The sequence below is a fragment of the Pezoporus wallicus genome, unplaced genomic scaffold (genome assembly GCF_028554395.1).
Source record: "Pezoporus wallicus isolate ANWC-B61680 ecotype Strahan unplaced genomic scaffold, APGP_CSIRO_Pwel_v1 contig_2997, whole genome shotgun sequence".
NCBI lineage: Eukaryota > Metazoa > Chordata > Aves > Psittaciformes > Psittacidae > Pezoporus > Pezoporus wallicus.
Genome location: NW_026637066.1, coordinates 2,613,580 through 2,635,811, shown reverse-complemented (window position 1 = coordinate 2,635,811; position 22,232 = coordinate 2,613,580). Strand labels below are relative to the sequence as shown.

Here is a 22,232-nt window from a genome sequence, read left to right as displayed (position 1 = left end):
GCAGATGAGCTGGCTTTCAGAGAAGTGAAGTTAGGAGTTGCAGCTTTTAAACTTAGATTATGGGGCACCTTTACCAAAGTAATTTTGTGTTCTATGTCTTAAGGTAGCTTGTTTAAATGGCAGTACAATGCTGCTGCTTTTCTAACCAGCTCTAATTTTAGGTTATGTTACAAATACAATGATTGTATCATTCCAGGTCTTGATTATCGGAGGAGGAGTTGCTGGCCTGGCTTCTGCAGGAGCAGCTAAATCGATGGGTGCAGTGGTTCGTGGATTTGATACTAGGTAGGTGTATGAAAATGGTAATAGCAATCTGACGTTATTTTAAGGTTAAGTAGTTTGAGTCAGTATTACAGTGAAAGCACTTGTACTGCGCTGAATCACAGTTCCTTTCCTGCTATTTTTATTCCATCTTTGTTCCTCTGTTTTTTTATACCTTAAAAAACCCAAATCTTCCAAAAAGTCCTTATCATTGCATCATTCAGAAATACATGAATAAAAAAATCATTACTTTATGAGAGTGAGAAAGGTAGGGCTTTTATCCATAATTTCATGTCTCTCTTCTTCTTGGGGACACAGAGGAAATAGTAAAGAAATAATCTAAGCCCTTATTTATAGCTTGCTTTGATCCAGGTTCATAGCTGCATACTCTCATTCACTTCCTCTCTCCTGATCCAAGAAAGGCCTGGTAGGAAGTCTTTGGAGAGACTCTCTCCTTCAGCAGGTTGAAAGAAGCAAGAGATCAAGTTTTTTTATTTATAAATCTCAGGATGAAAGAACAGAAAATGCATCTAAAGCTGTTTCAAATTCTGCTTTCTTTGGGTCTCTTCTTTATGTTTGGAAGGATTATTTTGTCCTATAGCCGTTTTTTAGAGCAGTAGCATGGGAAAATTACTGAGCCCAAACATTTGTCTTACAGCTCTGGGGACTACAAACTGGATTATTTTCTGTTAAATGGCCTTATATTGAATTTCTATGTGCTTAATACTGTATTTGCATTAAAATTACTTATATAGGTTTGATTTTATGCAGAAGTGGCATTTAGTACTTCTTAACTATATTTAATATGCTTAGGAAAATTAAAATGAAAAAAGAGGCTTATAAAATGTGGAAGCAAGGACAGGCGGCCTGGGAAGAGTACAGGGATGTTGTCTGAGAAGCTAGGGACCAGGTTAGGAAAGCTAAGGCCCAGTTAGAATTAAACTTGGCTAGGGATGTTAAGGATAACGGGAAGGGATTCTACAGGTACGTAGCAAATAAAAAACAGACTGGGGAGAACGTAAGCCCCCTCAGGAGGCTCTCGGGAGAACTAGCTACACAGGATTTGGAGAATGCTGAGGTTCTGAATGACTTCTTTGCCTCGGTCTTCACTGGCAAAGGCTCTGACCACACCACCCAAGTCTTGGAAGGCAGACGCAGGGACTGTGAGAATGAAGACCTTGGGCCCACTGTAGGAGAGGAACTGGTTCGAGACCATCTTAAAAATCTGAACGTGCACAAGTCCATGGGTCCTGATGAGATCCATCCGCAGATCCTGAAGGAGCTGGCAAATGAAGTTGCTAAGCCACTGGCCATCATATTTGAAAAGTCATGGCAGCCAGGTGAAGTTCCCGACAACTGGAAAAAGGGAAATATAACCCCAGTTTTCAAGAAGGGGAAAATGGATGACCTGGGAAATTACAGGCCAGTCAGCCTGACCTCTGTGCCTGCCAAAATCCTGGAAGGCATGCTAAGGCACATGAAAAATCAACAGGGTGGTTGGTGACAGCCAGCATGGCTTCACTAAGGGGAAATCCTGCCTGACCAATTTGGTGGCCTTCTATGATGGGGCTACAGAACTGATGGGCAGGAGTGGAGCAGTTGATGTCATCTACCTGGACTTGTGTAAAGCATTCGACACTGTCCCACACGACATCCTTGTCTCTAAATTGGAGAGACATCAATTTGATGGATGGACCACTCGGTGGATAAAGAACTGGCTGGATGGCCGCACACAAAGAGTAGTGGTCAGTGGTCTCCAGCTGGAGACCAGTAACGAGTGGTGCCCCTCAGGGATCGGTGTTGGGACCGGTCTAGTTCAACATCTTCGTCGCTGACATGGACAGTGGGCTTGAGCGCACCCTCAGCAAGTTTGCCGATGACACCAAGCTGTGTGGTTTGGTTGATAGGCTGGAGGGAAGGAATGCCATCCAGAGGGACCTTGACATGCTTGTGAGGTGGGCTGATGCCAACCTCATGAAGTTTAACCATGGCAAGTGCAATGTCCTACACCTGTGTTGGAGCAATCCCAGGCACAGCTACAGGTTGGGCAGAGAAGAGATTCAGAGCAGCCCTGGGGAGGAGGACTTGGGGGTGCTGGTCATTGAGAAAATGAGCATGAGCAGGCAGTGTGTGCTCACAGCCCAGAAATCCAACCGTATGCTGGGCTGCATCAAAAAGAGCGTGACCAGGAGGTTGGAGTATTGTGTGCAGTTCTGGTGTCCTCAACATAAAAAGGACTCATCATTAGGGACTGTTTTGATAGGACAAGGGATAATGGTTTAAAACTTACACAGGGAAAGTTTAGATTGGATTTAAGGAAGAAGTTCTGTGAGGGTGCTGAGGCACTGGAATGGGCTGCCCAAGGAAGTTTTGAATTCTCCATCTCTGGCAGTGTTCAAGGCCAGGCTGGACAGAGCCTTGGGTGAGATGGTTTAGTGTGAGGTGTCCCTGCCCATGGCAGTGGGTTTGGAACTAGATGATCTTAAGGTCTTTTCCAGCCCTAACTGTTCTATGATCCTATGATTCTATGAATATATCTCCAGATTTATGATGTGCAACATGACGAAACCTTCACTCTGGTTTGTTAAAAAATCTGCATATGCCTTAAAACAAATTAGAAGGAGTTTATTTTTCCTAAAAGCATGATCAAAACTTGTCTAAACCTTTTTACATTTTTTTTAATTCCCTTCTTAAACATCCTTTATGCTTTTATGTTGGTGTGCAAGAATTTTATCTTAAATCTTGTGTGTTGTCAATGTTCAGCTAAGTCTAAAATTTAGTTCATTATTTACTGTGATACCATGTGATGAAAAATAAATATCAGATTTTCAGGATAACTGTTAAACCCCCAAAATCTCAGAACCCAAATAAACCCTCAAACCCACGACCCCTTAACCCCCCAGACCTCCCAGTTTTCCCTGTAAAAATAAGGCTTACTAGTTCCCATTTAACAGATTAAAGGCAGGGCCACAGGTTGTGTATTTGGCATCTCTTTGGCATCCAAGTTTGGGCTGTAGGTGTACCTGGGCATGATAAGAGAAATGGGTAAGTGGAGTTAGTCTCAAAGCTGGGAGCTTAACTGTTGACTTTTATTGGAGCAATGCTGCTGAGTGTACAGGAAACCTTGGCTGCCTCTATTCCTTACCCAATTATTATTATTATTATTAGGGATCTCAAGTTAGTGATGCAATTACTTTTTTCACTTAATATATACATTTTAGGACTTAACTTATGATCTCCTTAATCCTAGAATAAGTTTTAGATCTCTTGTGTGGAAACTGCTACTAAAAAGACCAGAAAAGTCGTGGTGGATTTTCATGGCAGCAGTTGTTTTCTTCCCTGCAATTTTATTTTGTTAGAGCTGCAGCTCTGGAACAGTTCAAGTCTCTTGGGGCTGAGCCTTTGGAGGTTGACTTAAAGGAATCTGGAGAGGGACAAGGTGGTTATGCTAAAGAAATGTCCAAAGAATTTATTGAAGCTGAGATGAAACTCTTTGCCAAACAGTGCCAAGATGTTGATATCATCATCACTACAGCTCTTATTCCAGGTATGTTTTATGTGGAAGATGCTGATTTTCATTTATCTTGTGTAAGTTGGCATGTTTTGGAGCTGTGCCTGCAGTGAAAACAGAGGTGTTACTGAGTTATTTCAGTGCTACCATGTACCTTTTAACTTCCCTGACAATGTCTGTTTTTGAAGCATGTGTCTTTTTTTGTAGCTTTTGTTTTCACAAACTAGAGTCTTTGACTCAATACCATGTTCTTCTATTGAACAAGGAATAGATGGTAATAAAATAAGAATATGTAATTCTCCAGCATATTTATTGCATCACTGCTACTGCTGCTATCCAGCTTGTGCACAAAAACGAATCCAAACAAAACAGTACTGTCTTTGGTAATTGAAACATAGTAAGATAGAGCTTACTATTTGTGTGGCACAACATCTGTATTTTGATTTGTCATCTTTTGTTGTTTTTTGTTATGACTTCAATTGTAAGATTGGATGTTGTCAGTTACTGAGAACAAAATTTTACATGCTCAGAGCAAGATGTTCTAGCATCTCTTTTCTCTGCTTGTACAAAAAAGCCTTCTATGACATTTCATCCTAGGTACTGATGACTTGAAAATTTTGCTTAAAAAAAATAAGGTTTATATATCTAGAGAGCAGGTTTACATATAGAGAGAATGTATCTCCTGAGCTATACAGATAAAAAGCTTTATTTTGTGTTTAACTTAAAATGCCTTGTCTTGTAAGGCAAAAAAGCTCCCATCTTGTTTAAGAAAGATATGATTGAATCAATGAAGGAAGGTTCCGTTGTTGTGGATTTAGCAGCAGAATCGGGGGGAAACATTGAGACTACAAAGCCTGGAGAAATGTATGTTCATAAGGTGAGCATTTTAATCTGCAGATTGTTCTCAGTTTGTGTGAATTCACATTGTGTTTTGTAAACTGTATGCTGAAAATGAGTAGCTGATTTCACTATTTGGGCTTAAGTAATCCTTATGTACCTCAACCACTTGTAAGCCAAACTAGGGTTCATTATCACTACCTGTTCATTAAAGTAAGCAATTTTGCTCTGGACTGAACTTACTACTTTGGTTTTGCTCCAGTGTTTATTGGCCCAGTAGAGAGCCTGTTTTTCATGCTTTTTGGGTTTTATTTTTGGTACTTGTGAGGAGTCTACTAGCAGTTACAGAAATTTGGGTGATGAGATTAAAAGTAGCAGGTTTCCAAGGTTCTTTATTTGGTGATGTCAGGACATAATGGTGTTATTAGGGAAGCTTGTAGGACATACTGTTGCCATGGTTATTAATATTAGCAGGGCTGTGTGTGTATGAGTCATGCACTGTATTTGGCTTTGTGGTTTTCTAGGGCTTTTGATGTCATTGCTTAAAAAATTAGAGTATGCAGAACAGAAGTAATCAGATACTTGCATGAAGAATTTATACGGAACACTTTTAGTCAGAGGAGTATTATCCCTGGATATAGTGTGCTGGCACTGACCTGTGGAAAAAAAAGCAGCAGTGCAGAGGTATTATCAGTGTGCCATAGCATTGTATTGTGAAGCCAGGATTCCTGGAAGCATGCATGGATCTTGGCTCTCAGTTGTGGGAGCAGTGTTTTAACTTAAGCCTGCTTGTATGTGCATGCCAGCCTCAGCTTCCCATACATTCCAAAATCCTGATAACCAGGTATACTCAAATTTCTTCTTTAAACAGTAGGGATGTATTATGTTACCTCTTTACATAAATGTGAACCCATTAGGCATGTTACTTGCACAGCTAGCTAGCTCTAAGGAAGTTTCGTTCATTCTTCTGTCATATGGAAAGTTGCCTTCAGTGCATGCCCTCAAGAACAACTGAGAAGGTGCCAGGCATTGGGCAGAATAATCTGTTACCTGATGCTTTAAGAAGTTCATCTGAGAGAATGGTAGGATTTGGAGAGGACAAGCTCTTTCACCAATACATCTTCCTCTCTGTGTAGGCTTGCTGCTAATAGCATTTAAGTTGTTGGATTTGGTCATGTTGGATACTGTAATTGTTGTGAGTAATCCTTCCCCCAACATAATAATGTTAGAGCTGTAGGTAACAGTTTTATCTGGGGTTAAAACCAGAAATAAGTGAAACAGTTTGGATATATATTTCTAGGAGGATATATAGGAATAAGAGAGGGACTTTTTAGAAGGGGATGTAGCATTAGGGTCAAAGGGAAATGGCTTTCAGCTGAAAGAGAGTAGATTTAGATTAGACATTGGGAAGAAATTCTACACTCTGAAAGTGGTGAGACACTAGAAGGGATTGCCCAGAGAAGCTGTGGCTGCGCCATCCCTGGCAGTGTTCAAGACCAGGTTGGATGGAGCTTTGAGCAGCCTGGTCTAGTGGAAGGTGCCCCTGCCTGTGGCAGTGGGGTTGGAACTAGATGATCTTTAAGGTTTCTTTCCAATCCAAATGATTCTGTAATTCTATAATTCTTCAGAGATTGTACTAATCCTTAGTATTTTGTTTAAATTTTTTTTTCAGGGCGTTACACACATTGGCTATACAGACCTGCCTAGCAGGATGGCTACTCAGGCCAGTACTCTGTATTCCAATAACATTGTCAAACTCCTAAAGGCTATTAGTCCTGACAAAGAGAACTTCTACTTTGATCCAAAAGATGATTTCGATTATGGGACTCTGGATCATGTTATTAGAGGAACTGTAGTAATGAAGGTAAGTCAGTAAATATCCTTTTCTTAATTTGTGAGTGCATATATTTATCAGTGTTGCCTATTTAAAATACTTCAAAGATCCTGCGTGTGAATGAACTTCAGATAAGGCTTCATGGGTAGTGTGGGCAATCATGTTTGTATTCAGCTGAATATTCCCCTGTCCCTTTTTGTGAAGGGAGAGCTCTTTGCTTCTGTCTTCTTGTCATGGTTAAACAAGTATCTAATGTCTACTATTGAAAAATAGGAAAAAGATTCAATTTGCATGTTGTATTCATATGATAAAAGCATAGTTATTTAAAACATGTTTGAAACATTACTGCAAGATCAGAAAATATTCCTTTTTTGTTGTTGTTTTTAATAAATACATGTTTCTGTTCTTATAAGAGTAACTTCAGAAAAAAATGGTGGAACTTAAATGTGCAGGATACTCTCAACTCTATTAAGAAATACGAAAATACGACTTTGGTCATGGGCCAGTATAGGCTCTCCTCCTGAAACTATTAGGAAATAATAACTTGCAGTTTAAGTAAGAGGTATTTGCTTCTGCTGAGTTTTGCTGCATAGTGTTTCCAGCATTTTGTAATGCTGATGATACCTGGAGGAGGATTGCATTGACCTCTGCTCTCCCAGGCCACTGAAGTGGTGTTTACTGCTCAGGTCTCGAGGTTTTTCCTCCAGAGGTCTGGAGAACAGCAAGAAATGTGAGAGGGTATACTTGGTTCCTAGCTGTGGTCTCGGCAGGCTCTGATTACAATTCAGATCTGTAGCAGATTTTGCTATTTCCAAGACCCTGTTTTATTTTGCATAAATGTTTTCCATTTAAGGAACTTGACCACTTTGGTTTCTGCTTTCAAGCCTTGTGTTGTGATTCCACGAGGTGCTCTTGGACACTAGTATTAAATCATGTCTGAAAAATATGTAAATCAGTAAGGTTAACTTGGTCAGGCTGTACTGATCATCTAACCTTGCAAAATTTTGCAAATGCAGAAAAAAGAAGATATTCCTGTGGCATGCCCGTAGGATGTTAAAACTTAGTTGAGTTGCAGGATTAAGAAGAGGAGCTTCCTCTAACTGTAAAGCATCTGCCATGTTAGTGATAACTGTGAATACCTCTTGTCAGGATGGCAAGGTGATTTTCCCAGCACCTCCGCCAAATAACATTCCTCAAGGAGCCCCTGTGAAGCAGAAGACTGTCGCAGAGCTGGAAGCTGAAAAAGCAGCTACTGTTACACCTTTTAGAAAAACTGTGACTTCTGCATCTATATACACAGCAGGTAGGCACCTTCCAGATTTGGAGAATCAGTGTATAGCGCTCCTTATTTGGCAAATACTTTTAAGACTCCTCATCTTACTTATTCAATTTAATAACTATTTGGGAGAGCAGGTGATTGGCTGTTCTACTCTAGTGCAAAATCAGTGTATTAGAATAACTGCTGTTGGGAAGGAAAATAAAATTTTATAAGTTTAACTAAAAGTATCAACATTTCAAACAGTGGTGACTCATGCTGTGTGCATCTATGTGTTTGGTTTTATTTAAATATCAGTAAAATACTTAAAATCCTGAAGGACTCCTGCTAGGACTGTATCCATACTTTGCAGCAGAACCAATTCAATGCCATTGCTTTCTTCAAATTTTAATGTAGTGTATGAGTTAATTTGCCTACAATCTACTGAAGTACTGAGAATATGACATTTGTTATATATATTGTCATAATAATATATATTGTTATAGATATTGTTGCTGTTGGCATTTGGTATTCTGTATGTACCAGAGATTCTGCATGAGGTAATTAATGAATTGCGTATTCTTTATTTTAACATCTGTTCTTCATATGCGTGGTTTGAGTCTTCATAATAGTATTTCAACGTGATTGTCACTCTTCTATATTTTTGCTCTAGAGCAGGGGAGTGATAGGATTCAGTGTTGCTATAGAAACCTATCATTGCTACTTTGTGGGCATGCATAACAAAGGTGTATGTATTGCATTTATAATTTTATTTTCTATTGCAAAAGAAACACTAGCACCAAAGAGCCTTGTAGTCGACAAAGATGACACAGCTGATCTTGAAATAAGTCCATGCACAAGACTCCTTTTTGCTTTTACCTCAATACTGGGCAATCCTGTTGTACAGAGGTTAAATGTAAGAAACCAGTGAAAACTATAAAAACACTTTGCTGTTCTTCTAGGTTTGGCCAGCATGTTAGGGCTGGGCATTATAGCACCTACTTCTGCTTTCACGCAAATGGTGACAACATTTGGCCTAGCTGGAATAGTGGGGTACCATACAGTGTGGGGTGTGACTCCTGCTCTTCACTCTCCACTCATGTCAGTGACTAATGCTATCTCAGGTGAGTAGCTGTCACACAACTGCTTGTTTTCTTGTTTTGGAGTAGGCACAGTTCCTTTTATTTGAACTTCATACGAAAGTCTGCTGATAAATAAATAGCAAGGACACCTGAAACAAACCCTTTATGAGACTATGATATTTCAAAGGAAGGACAAATGTGGTGCTGTGTATTTTTAATTTTTATAACTGATTTTTCACTTTTAACCTGTTTGCTTTAAAATTTGTTTTACTTGGGAGTACTGCAGTCTCTCCGTTCATAAAACGTATCTTCCCATCTCTCCAAAATGTTGCCCTGAAAATAACTTGTCTTTCATATTTTCTGCATTCTTTTTTCCTCTCCTCAAACTATGCTTTTTGAGAGAGAGGAAAAAGTTCCTAAGTGACCTGTAAGGCTCATAACTCTGTCAGATGTAACATACTGCATTTGTATATATGTATGACATGTCACAAGTCTGACTCACTTTGACTGTTAAAAGCAAAGTTTCTTTTATTGAATGAGCAATTGGAGGCTGACTCTGTGTTTTAAGGCACTGTACTTCAAAACTGTATTCATATAATAATGTTTTTTTTTTTGTTTTTATTTTTAAACATTTTCGTATTGCTGTAAAGGACTGTTTAGTCTGACTAGGACTGAAAAGTCTTTGTTTAAATAGTAGTGTGTACAGCAGGGGTCAAAATTTGAGTTGACTGGTATCTGTTTGACAGCTGAAGGGAGACTTCCTACAGGTATAGAGCCTTTTCAGAATCAGTAACGCTTTTTTCTCTTTTAAATAGGACTAACTGCAGTTGGTGGGCTGGTAGTGATGGGAGGACACTATCTCCCTGAAAATGCTCCTCAAAGTCTTGCAGTGCTTTCGGCCTTTATCTCTTCAGTCAATATTGCAGGTATGAAAGGCTTTCTCCTGAGGGTAACTTTAAAGCACTTGTCTAATTCTTCTACTTCTTCTAGGTCTTTAATTATATAGATTCCAGAAGTGGAATTCTGGAAATTGGGTAGAAGTTACTCAATCTGGTTTGCACATCCTGTTGTGTAAACCTTCTTTAGGGAAACATTTAAATGTGCCTTTTTCTTTTACAGTATCCTTTTGGTGATGATTATATGAAATATCTTTTCCTGTATATCTTGGGATTCCTTTTTTTCTACTTGAAAAATATACTAGTGTCATAGAACAAAATTCTGCTTGCTTGAGCTGCAGAAGCCCAAGCTTCACAAATCAAAAAAAATAAGAAAGTGAGCAATGTGTCTTATAGATACAGCTTTTTTCTAGAGTAGACAGGGAAAATGGCAGAGTCATAAACTAAGCTGTATCCTACAGTCAGTGTATAGAGCCAGAGCACGTCCTTCATGTGTTCCAACTTGTCCTTTTATGAATTTCTTCTGAAGGTTAAAAAAGACAACAGGATCTCACACTGATTACATATTTGTTTCCTGGTGGTTTTCCAGATTAATAGCTTTTCAGAGGCTTTATTGTTGTCAGTTGTTAACTTTGTGTGGTACTGTGGTTTAACCAAATATTTCTCTTACAGCTTGGCATATGTTTAGTTTCAGATTTTATTTTTGTAAAATTGTTCCTTTGCTTTGGCCAGGTGGGTTTCTAGTTACACAGAGAATGCTGGATATGTTCAAACGTCCCACAGATCCCCCTGAATACAACTACTTGTACCTACTTCCTGGTGGTGTATTTGTAGGAGGCTATGCAGCTGCTCTTAGTGGTGGCTATCACATTGAACAGGTAAGGAGATAACTCTGTGGCTCTTTGCCAGCTGTTCACAGCATGATATCTTTCTTCACTGTTTACTCTGAGGGATAAACTGCAAATTAGCCGTGGTCTTTCCATTAGCTATGTATTCCCACAAGGCGAGTCTGAAGTTGATTAACATGAAGTTTGCAATCATATCCCAAATGCTGAATCTGAAAATTTTAAAAGCTTTTTTTTTTTCCTTTCCCTGCAAAGCAGCAGGTACTTTGTTACTTATTGGACAGTTTTCCTAAATCACAGCTTAAGTATTAGAGGAACTACAGAAACCAGTCTTTGGTTTAAATGTTTCTGAAAATTCAGCTTGGCATGACAGTTGAAGTAGGTGTGACATCTGGATGGGATGAGATTTCAGCACAAAGAGATATACAGGGATTGTACCTGTAAATGAGCATCTTTTATGGCATTTTTTTTTTTGGTTGTTGTTTCATTTTAAAAGGAAGAAAAAACAATCTGTATCACCTTCTGTGTTTGAAAAAGGTGAATGCAAACATATCTCTATGCCAGAGGCTTGTAATAGATTTGATTTTTTTTTTTTCAGTTATCTAGACATGTACTGCTTAGTTCATTTAAGTTTGTCCATACGTACAAGATAGGAGTGCAGATGTTCCATAAGCAAATTCCGAAACTATTGCTGTAATGAACAGGACCATTTAGTTTCAGGTTTGTACTAAAGAAAAATTTCCTTCTGAACTGATGAGGAAAAAGGGCTTAACTCAAGTTTAGTATTCACAGATAAACCAAGACTGGCCAAAATCACATCCTGTGCAACAATTTCTCACAGTCAGAAGAGTTTTGACTTCAGTTAAGAACTGTAACTTGCATATGTTCTGGAGAAATCAGCCCTTCTGTGTAATATTCAGAAAGATTTTTATAATGATTATTCAGTTTGTCTTCGATTCATATATGCATACTGATGTTTTTCTTATTTTAAAGATGATGTATTTAGGCTCAGGCTTATGCTGTGTTGGTGCCCTAGCTGGCCTGTCCACACAAGGAACAGCTCGTCTTGGAAATGCTTTGGGTATGATTGGTGTTGCAGGAGGCTTAGCAGCAACTCTTGGATGCCTTAAACCCTCACCTGAATTGCTGGCACAGATGTCAGGTGCACTGGCACTTGGTGGTACCATAGGTATGTGTATGATACTATAACCTAACAATATTTGCTCTATGCATAGATTTATGAAGGCTGTGTATACACAAAATACTGTATAGCTCTCAGGTGAATTGACTAAAATACATGTCTTGTGTATGTTACTTTGCAGATACGTGAACAAAAAGTCACAGGGCTTTTATTAGTGCATCAGGGTAATAGCGAGAGTGGTGGAAAAGCAGCAGCAATATTTAATGAAGCTTCTAAGAAAATAATAAACTTTAATCTTTTAATTTCCATTATATCTTCGTTGCATAAAATACACAAATGCATCTTTCACTTAAATGCTATAACAATTCTCTGTGTAGAACAAATTCTTCCATTGGAGTAGGCATGTGTGTGCATTTATTCAGTGCGCACGGAACTATGATACATTAATTTCCATATGCACAGATTGTGTTTTGTAAGACTTCCCTCTGTTTTCAACTTTTAATAGGTTTGACGATTGCTAAACGCATCCAGATTACAGATCTGCCTCAGCTAGTGGCTGCTTTCCATAGTTTGGTTGGTTTGGCTGCGGTGCTCACCTGTATTGCAGAATACATGATTGAATATCCTCACTTTGCTGCTGATCCAGCTGCAAACCTCACCAGGATTGTGGCATACCTTGGCACGTACATTGGTGGAGTGACTTTCAGTGGCTCTCTTGTTGCTTATGGAAAACTGCAAGGTGAGATCTTCCATTCAGAATTAAGTATTTGTAACAGGCTTTTTTTACCCCTAGGGTTTATCTTTGCTTTTAGACTGCTATGTAATTGGAAGGAAACTTAGTATTTTGCATCAGGTAAAACTTTGTTTAATTCATGTGAATTCATTCACCCCCCTTTTAAATCGTATTTAATTTGTGTACAGCTTTAGTTATAAAAAAATTGTCTTCAATGCTTGGACATACTACTGCTAGTAATTACTAAGTCATGTAAGCTTCCCTCAATTCATCTTATCTAGAAGTAAGTGTTGCTTTAGTGTTAAGACACTACCTGACATTGTTTCTCTAATTGATTTTATTGAACTTTTATGTTCACAACTTCATATTCCTGAGCAGACATTTTGATTGAAATTTTTGTGTTGCTGGAATCGATGAGCACTGCCAGTATTTATAGGATTTTGTTCTCAGCACTGCAGGCTTCATTTAGGAAGGTCATTGCAGGCTTCACTTAGGTCATTGCAGGCTTCATTTAGGTAGGTCATAGAAGGCTTCATTCAGGTAGGTAGCTTGCAATATGAGCTGAGACTGCCTCACTTGAAACCATTCAGTTCACTGTCTACCTACTGTGCAAACTCCTTGCATCTTTCTGTTTTAGTAAATATGCCTTCTAAATTAAATACTAATTTCTGATTCTTATGCACCTGAAGGTTCTTTATTGTGTTTATTTTTGGTTTTGTAAGCACACAGATTTTGAGAGACTGAGGTAATACCTGTACTAAGAAGTTGTAGCTGAGCTTCCTGTTACTAATCCTGTTACTAGCTTTGCAGTAGTTCCTTTAGGAAACATCTGTCTGCTTTCTTCAGTGTTTATGAGACCAGCCATTCAAGGAGGAAGCATGATATGGATGGAAAGCTGTCTTCTCTAATAATCTTTTGAAGGATTTGTCAGTAGTATGTATTTATGATGTATTTCTGCTAAGTGGTTACTCATGTATTTCTTCTTGTTTTTTTTTTTAATTTTCTCCATCTTACCTCCCTCCATCCCCTCAGTGATTTGTGCGCATGTCCCTGGTGAACTTCCTGACCTGTTTCAGCCCACTCTCCTGTTTCTTGTTTTGTTTTTGTGGGGTTTTGTTTGGTTTGGTTTGTTGTTGGGTGGGTTTTTGTTTTGTTTTTTCTTTGCCTTTCCCCCTTTCCCTTGTTTTTTTCCCCCACTTTGACTCCTAGTCCTGAGAACATCAGTTCATTCTTCCCCTTTAGTTCAGCTAAATTTAAATGAGAACTCAGTAAGTAATTATGTACACCAAAAGTAACAGATAAACTTGCATTATTTTTACTCATTGCCATGTTGTTTGGGGGAAAAAAAAAAAAAGCCTAGGGTGCAAATAAAACTCACATAAATACCAACCCCTCTTTGCCAGTACGGAAAGCTGTAAGAATTCTGTGTGACTGAGGGTACTTTTGAAAGCATTTGAAAGCAGGAGTATTTTATATTTGGGATTATCTGTGTGGTCATATTTTTCTAAGCACACAGCTTTTGAGGGGCTGAGATAATAAATGTACTAAGAAGTTCCAGCTAAAACTTTGTATTACAGAGCATCCCAGGGCCAGATTGAAAATACGGGTTGTTTTGATTTGTTTTGTTTTTTTTTCTGGTTTGTTTGTTTGGTTAATTGTTGTGTTTTTTTTTTTTTTTGTGATTATTCTGAAGGACTTCAATGAGATTAGGAATTAAAAAGAGTTTGAGCAAGAGTATTTGAGAATCTTAGCTTTGATCAATTTGTTATCTGCTCCTCCTTTTTTCTTTTTTTAATTTTTCTTTAGCTGAGCTATTCAGTTTTCTCTGAAGGCAAGAGACAGGCTCACCAGCACACATATATCAATCTCTGAATATGCATTTGGTTGCAGGTATCCTGAATTCTGCACCACTGCTCTTGCCTGGTCGACATGTATTGAATGCAGGATTGTTGGCTGCCAGTGCTGGTGGAATGATTCCATACATGATTGATCCTAGTTACACTACGGGAATGACTTGCTTAGGTTCTGTGTCAGTTCTCTCAGCCATAATGGTAAGTCAGGGTGTTTTAAGAGGTGAAATAAATTAAACATGCTTTTTGTTCTTTGACTTTGCACAATTCCTCTTAACTGTTGCATTTTTACCAGCCTGAGTCGCAGTCGTCATAGTGCCTGTATGCTAACTTGCAGCAGTAAGTAGCAACTGACTGTCCTAAAGCTAGCAGTAAATTAGAACTGTTCCAGAGAACAGGCATGTGTATATAGGATTACTTTTTGCAGCTATGACTTAATGGAGCCTTTTATATGACAAACTTCTTTTAAAAGACTTCTTGGAAAGTTTATCCTTAAAATAATCAAAAGAGCGCTAGGTCTGCTGGTTATCATAGCTTAGTAAGATTATCCCCATGTGTAACTTGCCCCTTTCTACTCACTGGCTGTTGCAATATTTACCTTGAGTATTACCATGCTGTAAACTAAGTCTTGCAAAGACTCCTCAGTACAAATCTTGTAATGTTATGAACAGTTTCACAGAGCAGGTAGGATATTTTTTTGAGTAAAAATATGTGGCTAAGCACAGGGTGAGGACAGTCGAGTGCCTTCATGTCCTCTCCCAAAGGCAGAACCAGTATGTCCAATTCTCAGGCTACAGCCTGAGAAGACTTGAATAGGTTAGTAACTTAATATTTATTTTTCAATGCCAGAGGCAGGTTGTCTTCTCTGCATATTCTCCTTAGTTATAGCTTGTAGCATATGCTTGAAGCATTTTCTTTCCTTTTCCAGGGTGTCACTTTAACAGCAGCTATTGGAGGTGCTGACATGCCTGTAGTTATTACTGTCCTCAACAGTTATTCTGGATGGGCTTTGTGTGCTGAGGGCTTCCTACTGAACAACAACTTGCTGACCATTGTTGGTGCACTCATTGGCTCTTCTGGTGCCATCCTCTCTTACATCATGTGTGTGGTAAGAAGTCAGCAGAAATGTGCTTGTTTTCCAAGGAATAAAAAACTGTATTCAGCATGTTTGCTAGGCAGATAAGCAATTGGAAGACCAAACTGCTAGGTGTTTACAGACTAGACTGAAACTGTTGGACTAGTTGCCAGTCATCTCTGTTTGGTTTTGAGAGATATGTACTTCAAAACTGCAGAAAGCCTTTGCTTTGATTTGTGCATTGAGGTTTGGGATCTGGACTCGAGTTTAATTCCTTGTGCTCAGGTGTTTTTTTAGACATATCACTCTATCACACTCATGTTTACTTTTCATTTAAGATAAATGAAAAATCTATCAGCAGGAGATACTGTAAGTAGTAAGTTCCTTTAGAATAAAAAAAAAGAAGGTTGGTTTGGTAGGGTGTAATGGAAAGTTAGATTTTTGGAGTGCGGGAGAGTGTGCTACTCTCTTCAAAGAAGGTACTGTGAACTACCACGGGGTGGCAGCAGGCTTGCATTAATGTAGTGCTGGTACTATTGCCTGTTGGAGCAAACTCGCGCTTCAGTGCAACCCTGTGTGTAGATCATACTGCGTTATTATTAATGGCCTCTTTTTCTATGAAACAATTGTGCATAAGTATTTTGTTTTCCTCTGTGTGTCTCCTTTTTGTTTTCAATGATGGAGAGATGATGACTTAAAAAATAACACCTATTCACAGCTACCAGCCTGGTGATTACCTGTTGTGTAATTCTGTTTCACTTCTGCTGTTGTCTTCTTTTATGATCAGTATCACTCTTCTCCTGTCCTAATGTTTTCCTGTGGTCAGCTCTGGCTATCTTTTTGTATTTCATATCTGCTGGTAAATAGTGTCGTTACCATGTTAGCAATCACTCATTTTTATCCCTTTTGAGGAGCAATTTCAGAAAAGCTTAAAAAAGTATTTTTGTGCAGCTTTGTGGAAGTGAGTTCAAGTGAACAATCCCAGGTATGAATTTTAAAGAATCTTGTTCGTTCTTGAACATTTTGTATCTCCTTATCAAAAGAAAATCTGATTATGTGGTTCATAGGTATATTTATTTAGGTATAAATGTATATATTCATATATATTTGTATACAGGCATCAATTTAGTCCATATCAGCAGAAGGATGATGCTTATGGGCAACACAGGAATGAAAAGTGTGTTCTTTAAAGATCAAATCCTTGTAAGTCTTGGTGAAAATATAATCTGTTGGGTATGTATTTACATAGGCATAATACCTCTATAGCTTCTCTTTTTTTTTTTTTTTTTACTGTTCCCACCTGTTTTTTTATTTATTTTATTGCTACTTCCTCTCAGCACTCACAAGAGAGTTTTGAGATACTGCATTTGTTGTGTGGAGGAATCTAGGTAAATAGGAGGCCTGGGGAAGTAATTAGAAAAGCAGTTGTGCTGTGACAAAGTGTCTTTCCTCTATGAATTTCTTAAATTTCAGTGAGTTTAGTGTTTGAGATAGGATTCTAGAAATTTTGTGCTGCTTTATATAAAGTTTAGACAGAGTTCATCAGCCAGTAAAATACAAAATATTTTGTACAATTTCTGCATAATAAGCAGAATAACTTTTTTCTAGCTCAGCATTTTTCTTCTTTACTTGCTTTAATGGAAATTGTTACTTTTAAAAGTATTGTAATTAGGGGATTCAGTATCATTGTCTTCAAGCTGCATTTCGGGAGAAAAACTGCTCAAGAGTTTCAATAAACTCTGAGTTGTTGTTGTAACCTGTGTTAATGAAGCAATAGTTATCCTCTTTTTTTTTAACTTCTTCCCTCTTCTAGTATGACTTCCATCTAAAGCAGAGTGTTTATTGAAGCTTATCTAGTACAGATGAGAACGTGTTTTTTGAAACATCTTACTGGTTGAAACCTTCTTTTAACATTTCCAATTACTTTTTGTGATAAAACTCTAGTTTAATCATCCAAAACCTATCCAGAAAATCTCTTAAAGCTTGAGTTGATAAAATTGGCCAACAGGTGTTCAGATAACCACTTAGTGCTTCACTTGTATGTACTTGATTTTATACCTGTCCCTCTTCTGTGCCTATTAGTTGGGTGAGTTAAGGACAAAGAATTTAACTTCAGAACAAAAAAACAAAGGCCTGTAGCGTTGAGTCATCCTGTGAATTGCAACTTCTCTTAAAACAGTAACACAACATGTCTTCATCAGAACACTTGATTGTGTTGGCATGTCCTTCTCTCCCTTTTTTTTTTTTGCCCTAGGAGAATACTTGATGATAACGAGTGTGGTACTAGAATTGGCATGCTTAGGAATTGGGGAAAATGCTTCAGGTTGAAGAGGAACCATTAATTGGGGTGGTGAAACAGAGCAAGAGAAGGAACAGATTCCATTAGTCTTATAAATAGGATGATGGTGCATCACCTGAACTGTCTGCGTGGTTTCTGTGGGCACAATGGAAGGACTTGGAGTTCTCAGGGATCAAGTGTTTGCTTTTGCCTGGGCTGTAAGCTCGTGGCCAGTACTACCTGTGTTTATACAGCAGAGAGGTCTTTTAGCTACTGGTTAGATTATCTGTGAGTGGTGAAGCCTGCTCTTTGTTGTGTTTGTGGTCTGTGGTGGTATAGAAGATGAAAGAGGCTGTCGAAGAGATTCCTTCTGCTGAGGAGGTCTTAGCTGCATTGTTTAATTGTTGCTTGTTGAGGTCTTGGCTTATTTTGAAGTCTTCTGTACCACTTGCTTTTCTTCTTTTTTTTTTTTTTTTTAAATTTTTTTTTTTTCTTTCCACATTTCCGGATTCCTCAGCTCTTTGGTGTGGAGCCAGGCAAGGGTGCTTCAGTCTCATGCTTGCTGTTTGTGGAGTTTTAGATTTCTAGTATTTGAACCATTTTTCTTTTGGTCTGGTCTTACTGTTGGTTTTTGGTTTAGATACGTGTAGAAAGTGCTTTGCTTCATGTGAAGTTAGTGTGTGCAACATCTGGAGAGGGTATTCTTCTGTCTAGGTAGTTTTACCTGACTCAACTGCTGTAATATACTAAGTAGTCTGTTCTTCTGTTTGATAGTTTGATATTGTGATACTTGTCAAAGGCAGTGTGTTCTTAGAGGATACGAACTACTGCCTGCTGCAGACGGTAGAAAGATGCTGATTTCACCAAATCTGTGAGCCTGCCTTGAAGTATCTGAAACTGATGATGAATCAGGACATCCTCTAACACCTTTGTTGTACTTATTTGCTGGATGGTGAATTTCACAGGATGGCATATCTTCTCAGGCTATAGCAAAAAAAAACGTGGAATTGCATGGTTTGTAAAGTCCGTGGAAAACGGACACTTGGAAGCATAGTTTTGTGTGGGTGTTTCCTTTTGCTTGTGTGTGTGCCTCTCCAGATCAATTCTTAAATTTTGCTGTGGTTTCTGAGCTAACACAGCAGATGTACAACACACATGTTTAATTAAAGAAGCAATTTATCCTGTTCCTTTCCTGCTTCCGAAGTTTTGTTTACTGCAATTACAAGTTTTGCCTGCTTCCAGATATTGACAGATACTGCTTTGGGACCATACTCACAAGGAGCCATGCCACTGAAAGCATTTATGCAGTGGCTTTTCCTGGCTAATTTTCAGGAGCCAAATTTTCAGGACGTGCTCTCCTTTTAAAGCTCCTATTTTAAGATCTCTTGTTTCCCTTTAGTGCTCAGCCAGTAAGTTAATGGTCCTTTTCAGTTTATTATGATTTGAGTTAACATTTGGTTAATTTTGTGTGGCTACTTGGCTTTGTGTTTTTCCTGCCTTGATGCTGTAGGAGCTTTGCTTCTGTACTACCTGTAAGAGCTACGCAGTTTCCTTGCTGTCCTGTAGCAGTTCTGTAGCCCTTCTGTGCTTATGCGTTGAATTGCTCAACATCTTAAGAAAATGTCTTGCAAAAATAGTGTGTATGTGTGTAAAAATAAACCTGTCATCAAACATGCATTCTTTTGTATTTTTCTCTTTTGAGAACAAAAAGAGACAATATTTGCTATTTATGTTGTTTTGTTCTTGTCTTAGGGAAATACTGATGCTCTCCTGTTACATGTAATGTGTTAGAAGCTGATGTTGGACTACTGTTGTGTTAATCTGTGTCTCTGTTTTAAGAAGCCTGTTTTAAGAAATTTTGAGTTGTAAGCAGGCAAAATCATCAGAGAAAGACTGTTGTCAAGGAGGTTTTAATAATTTCAGAAGTTTTCTTTGTGGACATTTCTTCTTTATTTTTGGATTTCATCTTTACCTGATGAAAGCTCTCTTTATGTTTCAGGCTATGAACCGTTCCCTTGCAAATGTGATTCTAGGGGGCTATGGCACCACATCAACAGCTGGTGGGAAGCCCATGGAAATTACTGGAACCCACACAGAAATCAATGTGGACAATGCAGTTGAAATTATAAAGGAAGCTAATAATATTATTATTACTCCAGGTAAGACATTCTTGACTCATAGAGTAAGATGCTCAGAGGATGTATTGTTTAAAAAACACTCTCATAACCTAAAAAAAAACAAAACAAAACCCAAAACCGAAAGAAGACGAACCCCAACTAATGAGCAAAATCAAACAGCCCATCTAAAAAAAAAAACCACAGTAGCCCACCTTGCAAAAAAACCACACTAGCCCACAGTTGCAACATAGCAGTAACAGGGCAAATGTTGCCTGGGTTTGTGGTATATGTTTTTGTTCCCAGGTTGTCATTTCTTTGTGTAGACATCTGTACAACACTTTATTTTTCCTTGGGTGTGTCTCTTCAAAATTTGTCCTATATATTTAGGCTTTAATTTTTTCAGGACAAAGACTGTCCTTTTTAAATTATGTTTACAGTTGATTTTTATCTACAGCCGTTGTGGTGTGAGTTTCCAAGTACTACCACAGTACCAGTTGTACCAATAACAGAATGTCTGTCTGTTAAGTTACTGAAAGAGGGGATTTTGTTTATACTTCTCATCTACTTGCTCAAGTCTGGATTGTACTGTTAAAAAAAAAAAAGGCAGAAAAACATCTGAAACTTTAACATGTCATAAATACTGGAATTAAAGTGGAAAGAAACCTGAAAACCAAAACCCTGAGTTGTCTGAAACTATTATGTTGGCTGTAGGCTCATATGGTTCAATAATACCTTTCCTGTTAGAAGAGGTCAGGTAGGGAATAGCTCAATACTTGTTTTCCTTCAACTGAATGGCACAGATATTGTGTTAAATTTATTTTAGCATTTGAATGCAAAGAATGATAAACAAAGTCATCTTTCATTTTGCTTCAGCTTAAATGAAAACATCAGTGGGGTAGGGTTCTGATTTGGGAAGTCATCTTTGTTTCTAAGAAAGCTTGCAAACATTTTCAAGGAGTTTGTGTCTTGCTCCTGTGATCAGACCTTGAGGACACTGTTAATAATTTATGCTCTCCATTTTCTTCCTGGGCACTTTTGCTCTGATGATTTGAAAAGTTTGTTTGCTGTTAAAGCAAACCTAGTAGTATGTTGAGGTTAATAGTGGTGAAGTAACCTGATAGTAGCCTCTTTATCAATTTTTCAGTGTACCTGTCTGAAACATCATTTGCTGATAGAAAGAGGAACGCATGCTTTTGTGTAGTTGAAATAAGTTACTTGCGTAGTTTGACTGCTCAAAGCTAAATTAAGGAAGTGTGGTCTGGATGATCAGGTAGTGAAGTGGACTGTGAACTGGCTGAGGGAGAGAAGCCAGAGAGTTGTAGTCTATGGGGCGGAGTCTAGTTGGAGGCCTGTATCTAGTGGAGTGCCTCAAGGGTCAGTACTGGGACCAGTATTATTTAATATATTCATCAACGATTTAGATGAGGGAATTGAGTGTACTATCAGCAAGTTTGCTGATGACACTGAGCTGGGAGGAGTGGCTGACACGCCAGAAGGCTGTGCTGCCATCCAGAGAGACCTGGACAGGCTGGAGAGTTGGGCAGGGAATAACTTGATGAAATATAACAAGGGAAAGTGTAGAGTCCTGCATCTGGGCAGGAACAACCCCAGGTTCCAGTATAGGTTGGGGAACGACCTGTTAGAGAGCAGTGTAGGGGAGAGGGACCTGGGGGTCCTAGTGGACGACAGGATGACCATGAGCCAACACTGTGCCCTTGTGGCCAAGAAGGCCAATGGCATCCTGGGGTGTATTAGAAGGGGGGTGGTTAGTAGGTCGAGAGAGGTCCTCCTTCCCCTCTGCTCTGCCCTGGTGAGACCCCATCTGGAATATTGTGTCCAGTTCTGGGCCCCTCAGTTCAAGAAGGACAGGGAGCTGCTGGAGAGAGTCCAGCGCAGGGCAACTAAGATGATTAAGGGAGTGGAGCATCTCCCTTATGAGGAAAGACTGAGGGAGCTGGGTCTCTATAGTTTGGAGAAGAGGAGACTGAGGGGTGACCTTATTAATGTATATAAATATATAAAGGGGGAGTGTCACGAGGATGGAGCCAGGCTCTACTCAGTGGCAAACAATGATAGGACAAGGGGTAATGGGTACAAACTGGAACACAAGAGGTTCCACTTAAACTTGAGAAGAAACTTCTTCTCAGTGAGGGTGACGGAACACTGGAACAGGCTGCCCAGGGAGGTTGTGGAGTCTCCTTCCCTGGAGACATTCAAAACCCGCCTGGACACATTCCTGTGTAACCTTATCTAGGTGTTCCTGCTCCGGCAGGGGGATTGGACTAGATGATCTTTTGAGGTCCCTTCCAATCTCTAGCATACTGTGATACTGTGGTACACTGTTAGTGGTCAGGAGACCAAAAGTGGTCAGTGGGAGTACAGTGATCAGGCTGGGAATATATAAGTATCTTGTGTGTGTGTGTACATATACATTTTTTTTTTTGTTTATTTTTAATTATGGGAGCTTCTGTTTGTGTGGAAGGTACACTTACTGTTTTGAACTATTCTGTCTGCACT

At 38.9% G+C, this 22,232-nt stretch overlaps 1 protein-coding gene across 1 annotated transcript in view; it reads left to right on the top strand.

The window, feature by feature from the left end:
• Positions 1-147: 147 nt before the first annotated feature.
• Positions 148-22,232, top strand: part of NNT (nicotinamide nucleotide transhydrogenase) — a 37,522-nt gene continuing 15,437 nt past the window's right edge. Inside the window, exons 1-13 of the mRNA XM_057403082.1 lie at positions 148-285; positions 3,621-3,808; positions 4,516-4,649; positions 6,282-6,473; positions 7,593-7,746; positions 8,661-8,822; positions 9,596-9,706; positions 10,409-10,554; positions 11,515-11,710; positions 12,168-12,401; positions 14,286-14,446; positions 15,174-15,353; positions 19,598-19,757. Coding sequence (XP_057259065.1) covers positions 179-285; positions 3,621-3,808; positions 4,516-4,649; positions 6,282-6,473; positions 7,593-7,746; positions 8,661-8,822; positions 9,596-9,706; positions 10,409-10,554; positions 11,515-11,710; positions 12,168-12,401; positions 14,286-14,446; positions 15,174-15,353; positions 19,598-19,757 — 2,125 coding nt within the window. The 5' untranslated portion in view covers positions 148-178. The remainder of the gene's footprint in view (positions 286-3,620; positions 3,809-4,515; positions 4,650-6,281; positions 6,474-7,592; positions 7,747-8,660; positions 8,823-9,595; positions 9,707-10,408; positions 10,555-11,514; positions 11,711-12,167; positions 12,402-14,285; positions 14,447-15,173; positions 15,354-19,597; positions 19,758-22,232) is intronic.